At 50.1% G+C, this 5,743-nt stretch overlaps 1 protein-coding gene across 3 annotated transcripts in view; it reads right to left on the bottom strand.

The window, feature by feature from the left end:
* Nucleotides 1–1,262, bottom strand: part of Mmp2 (matrix metallopeptidase 2) — a 27,564-nt gene extending 26,302 nt beyond the window's left edge. For all 3 annotated transcript variants that reach the window (XM_029480967.2, XM_085843709.1, XM_021169478.2), the window contains exon 1: nt 829–1,262. In XM_029480967.2, the coding sequence (XP_029336827.1) occupies nt 829–981 (153 nt within the window). In that variant the 5' untranslated portion in view covers nt 982–1,262. The remainder of the gene's footprint in view (nt 1–828) is intronic.
* Nucleotides 1,263–5,743: the final 4,481 nt, after the last annotated feature.

Genomic DNA, 5,743 nt, shown 5'->3' on the forward strand with positions numbered 1-5,743 from the left:
GCCGCTGGCCGACCCCAGCCCGGCTCAGTCCGCCCCCGCCCCACGCGCCCTGGCCTTCTGCTCCTGCTCCTCAGGCCTGCCAGCCAGGCGCGTTGTTTCCTTGTGTCCTCTGATCCCAGGGAAAAGTTCAAAGAAACTCTCCTTGGACCCTCCTGGACAACTTCTGCATTAAAACAAGACATCCATCAAAATGCACAGTCTGCTTCCCTCCAGCCTCAAATTACTTGCCAAATGGTCCCTTCCAGCATCTCACCAAAGGCCTGTCTCTAGATGTGTGCCAAAGTTTCCCAGAAGTTTGCCAAGCCTTGCTTTGGCTATCCTTTTGTGCCCAAAGGCTTATACAAATTATATGCGAAAGCACACACCCCATTTTCAAGAGATTCCCCCTTAAACTGATTGCCCTAAAGGCCTGACAAGATGCTTGCCAAAGGTTCTGTTGCCAGCTCTCCTGTTGGGTCCAAAAGACATTTATAAAGCCCTCCTAGAACCAAATCCCCTAGGTAAGTAGACAAAGTCCCTATTATTCACAAAAACAACCCTTTCCAGATGTTTCCCAGGGCAATCATCTCCCTCCTTTGCTTCTTCCTGGTCCCTTGGACATACCCTGAACTCCCCCAACTTACTTATCAGTGGCCTCTTCTTACCAAAGCCCCCTCCCCTCCCCTTTGTTTACAAAAGACAACCTCTCCATCAACTGGCTAAAAAAGAGACCCTCAAAGATGTTTACCAAAGTTCCTCCCAAGGCTGTGTGCCAGTAGAGGGGGTCAGAGGGAGGGTGGCCTGCATCTTCTATTTCCTAAATTTGTCTAAGCCAGCGTAGCAACTTACCACTGCCAACTCTTTGTCTGTTTTAGGGGCGACATCGCCGGGGAACTTGATGATGGGCGACGGTGCAGCGATGGCGCGGCCCAACAGGCAGCACAGGACGCAGAGAACCCGCAGAGGTCCGGCGAGCGCTCCCCAGGCCACTCGTGCCTCCATCGTTGCGCTCCCGGGCTCCGCGTGTCACCCTGAGGTCGCTGGCTGTGCCCTGGGGTCCGCCCGGCTGGCGCCTGTTCTGCACGACGATCCCCTTACTCTACTGCCTCTGCTTCTGGGGCTCAGGAGCTCATAACGGGGTCCCACTTCCCAGTACACACCACTGCCGCGGGTGCTTGCAGGTCCTGGCAATCCCTTTGTATATCTAAACTCCTGGATGCACACAGAGCCTCCAGCCACCAGGGAAGTCTGGATGCAGCGGAAACAAGGGCGGGCAGACGCCAGATGTGGCCGGCTGGGCTGGAAGAGTGCTGGCAGCACCGGGTGGAGTGGGGAGGGTGGGGAAGTGAGGTCCGACCCGCCCCTCTCCTCCCCACCCCCTTTCTCAGCTTCTTCCCACCTCTTCTTCCATTCCCCATCCCCCTTCTGCCTCCAGCTACCCTGGGCCTTCTTACTCCCTAACTGGGGGCTACCACTCCACCTCTGCACCTAGGTCCTCTTTCTCTAAACAACTGGTGCGAGTCCTGCAGACTCTTATTTAAAGATTGGATCAGGGCCTTGCCTTTGGAGGGATGCTGGGATCAGGACGCTGAACTCCTGGGCACAGGAGTCCAAAAAGTGAAAGTTAGAAACAAGAGGGTCCCAACCTTTCATGATGGTCCAAAGCAGAAATGTTAGATAATCAGCCATATAGCCACTCAAGGAAATGAATAGAAGTAGAAAGAGCCAGATAGAAATTAATAGAATCTAGCCAGCCTTCCTTCTCCAAACTACACGTTTACTTGGTTTCACTGGTGGTCCTCAATAGAACACAATACAGTGATGCACACAGCACTCCAACTTGAGAAATGTCCCCTCTCTTAGGAAAGACAACTGAGTCTGATCTTACTTACTCCCCCCCAACCCCCCCCCCCCACCACAAAACTAATAAGAACATTCTAGAAAAGCTTTTTGGACGACGTGACTTCTGAGTTGTTCCTGCAAGAGCACCTTGGGGTACCGGGTGGGAGCAGAACACACATTTCCAGCAAGCTCTATCAAAGGAGATTCCCCCTGTCTTAAAAAATGGAGGCTATCCTGCCCCAGGGGCCAGCAAGGATAATCTGGAAAGGAGGTGGGATTAGGGTCTAATTAAGAAGCCAGGGCATGTGCTGAGATAGCCAGCATCACCTGCCTGAACCGAGTTGGAGATCCTGGGAGCAGAGTATGCTCTCTATGCTTGGCTTGAGAAAGCTTAGTAACTTGGATCTAGTGGTCTTCTGACAAGTTCAGACTTGTCCAGCAGGCTGTAGAGTGGGTTAGCCAGGGTCAGCTGCAAGGAGTCTCTTGGGACCAGAATCTGTAGGAGGGAGCTGGGCCATCTGAGGGGACAGCTCTGGCTTTGGAGTAGGGGGTGGAAAGGACCTCTGGGGAGGGGCGATTGTCCTCTGGCTCAGCCCCATTTGGCTCCTGGCCACCCAGTCTTGTGGATAGTCAGAGAGCCAAGCTAGAGAGCGAGTGGTGAGAGCGGAAAAAGTTGTTTCACTTAAGCAGGGGTTGAAAACTCGTGGCTTGTGGGCTGAATAGCATTTTGAAATTTGGGAAGCCTTATGTAAAAATCAGACATTCTGGTTTTGTTTAAAAGTTCCCTAGACCTGGCAACCATGGGTGCCAGTTTCCATATGGCAGCTGAGGCTAGGTCGTCCTCTTCAGACAAGACTTTGTTACTCTCTACCACCTGATCAGGGATTCACGGTTGTCACCTTTGCCCACATGTCTCCTACTATGTTAAGGAGCTAGCCACCTTGAAGGACATCAGGGCTAGACCCCTCCCTCCTACACCACAGCTGTAGCGACAAGGACCTGAACTAGGGGATGCTATTGGCGAGAGGAATGTGATCTGAATCATATCCCAGAAGGAGACATTAAGTACCAGAACGGCATGGTAGTTACTAGTTGATAACTAACTGAACCTAATTCCAGGAACCCCAAACCTTGTGCAATTCTTACCCGTGAAGAACACTTCATGTACCATTGCCTTACCCAGAAAGTCAACCCAAACGGGCCTGCCAATCATCTGGGGAAATCTATCTATTCTAGAGCCTTTAGGAACAGCATAGTGTCTAACTACAAATGCACTGGCACACTGTGCCTCTAGTCCTTATGTACTCTCGTCCCTGCTAAGTGTTCTTTCCTTTGCTTTGCAGTAAACTATGTCTTCTTAATTACACTTTGCCGATCTCATCTGAACTCCTTCTAAAGGGATAAGCACACAGGAAACAGAGAGGAGGCCCGAGTGAAATTCTAGTGACACCTGGTTTCAGCTCCAACCTTTCCTCCAAAGGCCTTAGGAAGACATGGAACTCAAACAGCAGAGCTTTGGGGTTCCTGTGAGGGAGAAAGGGGAATTTTCTTTTTAAGTCCCTGGGTAGAACTATGGGAGTTTTTTTTTTTTTTTTTTCTATAAGTGCAGATGGAACCATCAACCTGGCTTTAATTGGGATTTTTATAGAAGCACGAAGGAGTCCATGCGAGACTATGGACAACTTATGAGGCGCTATATAACCAAAGAAACACCCCTCCAGGCCAACTTTCATTACCTACTTATATATTCCTCATGGATGGGCAAGGCCTCCTATCTTATGCAGCCATATGAGTCACTCATGTGTGATCCATGAACCTTCTCTCCCTCCACAAGGGCAAGCTTTGCAGTTCAGTCTGGTGAGGGTCCTGTGAGGGTCCCCACAGCTGCTCTGATTTCATAACAGCAGCCTGTCATGCCCAGGGGACAGCATCCCACAGGAGTTTGCTGGCCACCCACCAGAAGCTGAAAGAGGTTAGAAAGAATTCTTCTGGGGCCTTCCTGGGAAGTGTGTGGCCCTGCAGGTGCCAGAGTGGGCTTCAGCATCCTGAATCGGGGGGTGGGGGGGAAGATGAACTTCAGGTGCTCAAAACCACCTTATTTATAGAAAGTTGGTCCATATGTGGTGGTTTGAATGAGAACGGCCCCCATAGGCTCATCTGTTTGAATGATTGGTCCCTAGGGCTGTGGCCTTGTGGGAAGAGGTGTGTCAGTATTGTTGGGGTAGGGATAAGGTTACAAAAGCCCAGGCTAGGCCCAGTTGTACTGGAGCTTCTCTCTCTCTCTCTCTCTCTCTCTCTCTCTCTCTCTCTCTCTCTCTCTCTGTCTCTCTCTCTCTCCAAATTGTGGATACAATGTAAGCTCTCAGCTACCATTCCAGCACCTTGCCTGCCTGCCTGATACCATGCTCCCCACCCCGCCATGATAGTTATGGACTCATCCTCTGAAACTGTAGCAAGACCTCCATTAAGTGTTTTATTCTTTATAAGTAGCCTTGGACATGGTGTCTCTTCACAGTAATTGAAAAGTAACTAGTAACACCATGGGCCTGAAAAACTCCCTAGACTGTAATTAGCACATGTCAAGCTATGGCAAACATTTCATTCATTCATTCATTCATTCATTCATTCATTCTTTCTTTCTTTCTTTCTTTCACTCACTCATTCAAGACTTATGCATATTGTTCCAGCTGCTGAACTCCAATGGCATTAAGGCAGAGTCTGTGAGTCTGTGTCACTGCAGAAATAGGAATTGCTTCCTGAAGTCCTTGGGCAGAGGTACCTGCCAAGAATCCAATCAGAAAGAGTTGAGTGGTGAGGAGATGAGGATGTGGTTTGTACAGCCACATTGGGAAGAAGTGGGTACCCTGACCCCGATCCCTGGCTTCTGCGTTTAACCAGAGCTTCAGGGTGCAGGGAGGCAGAACAGAAGCAGAGGACAAGAAGAGAGCATAGCCAGGTGTTCTTGGTGTAGTGATGGTCTGGCTGATGACTGTCTCAGGTCTGGTTCTGGCTCCTCTTGGCTCCAGGGTATCGTTATTAGGGGCAATTTGTTTCTTATTAGATGATTGCTCCTGCTTGAGAAGGGCAGGTCACTTCCAGTCAGAGTGTGGAGGCTTGCGGGAGCCCACTCTTCCTGGAATTTGAGATAAACTTGGTAGGGCTCAGAGAACAAACTAAAGAGCTAGAAATACAGTTGTTCTGGATCACTGGTCTGTCTTCACAGCAGCAATGCCATTGCCACAAGCTTTGGAGGGGTGGACATCTGTCATCTGTGCCTTCTCATGACCTGGTCTTTAGTTCAGGCCCTGTGGGGAGATGTTAGTCATCCCTCCAAAACCAGACAAGAGCCGATCTGATATAACTCACAGCAGGGTCTTTATTCTATTGGAGCTAGCTCGGGACCCCACGACGCACCACCATCACGCAGAATGGTTTTGGTGAGTGGGAGGAGTCTATCGGGGCAAGGCTTTACAGTAAGCAGTGAGCAGGGAGTACGTGTGCAAGCATCTAATTGGAAAGCTCCTGTGGCCTTTAACATAACTGGCTGGTGCTGGGAGTCACATCATAAACTTAACTTCTGCTCCCCTCTGCATTGGTGGTCGTTAGGCAAGGGATGGGCTTGTAACCTGGGGTACAGGTTTGTTGGGGGAATAACTAGGAGACACTGGTCTTGTTGAGGGTGTAACCTGGAAGTTCTGGTCTTGGTGGGAATTAGCCTAAAGACTGAGTTTTGTTGGGGCAACTTGGAAACAAATGCTAGGTACCAGCCTGTTAGTTTACCTGAGTTCAAACTTAGGTTGGGTTCTCTAAAATGGAGTCTGAACTGACAAGATTTGGCCTCACACTTCCAGCTCCACAGTGACTGCTTGGCATAGACTTGGATGGAAAGTGAATCCCTACCCCTTGGCAAAGCAGAACTCAG

This window comes from Mus caroli, unplaced genomic scaffold (genome assembly GCF_978045245.1).
Source record: "Mus caroli unplaced genomic scaffold, Mus_caroli_1 scaffold_10, whole genome shotgun sequence".
Lineage (NCBI taxonomy): Eukaryota > Metazoa > Chordata > Mammalia > Rodentia > Muridae > Mus > Mus caroli.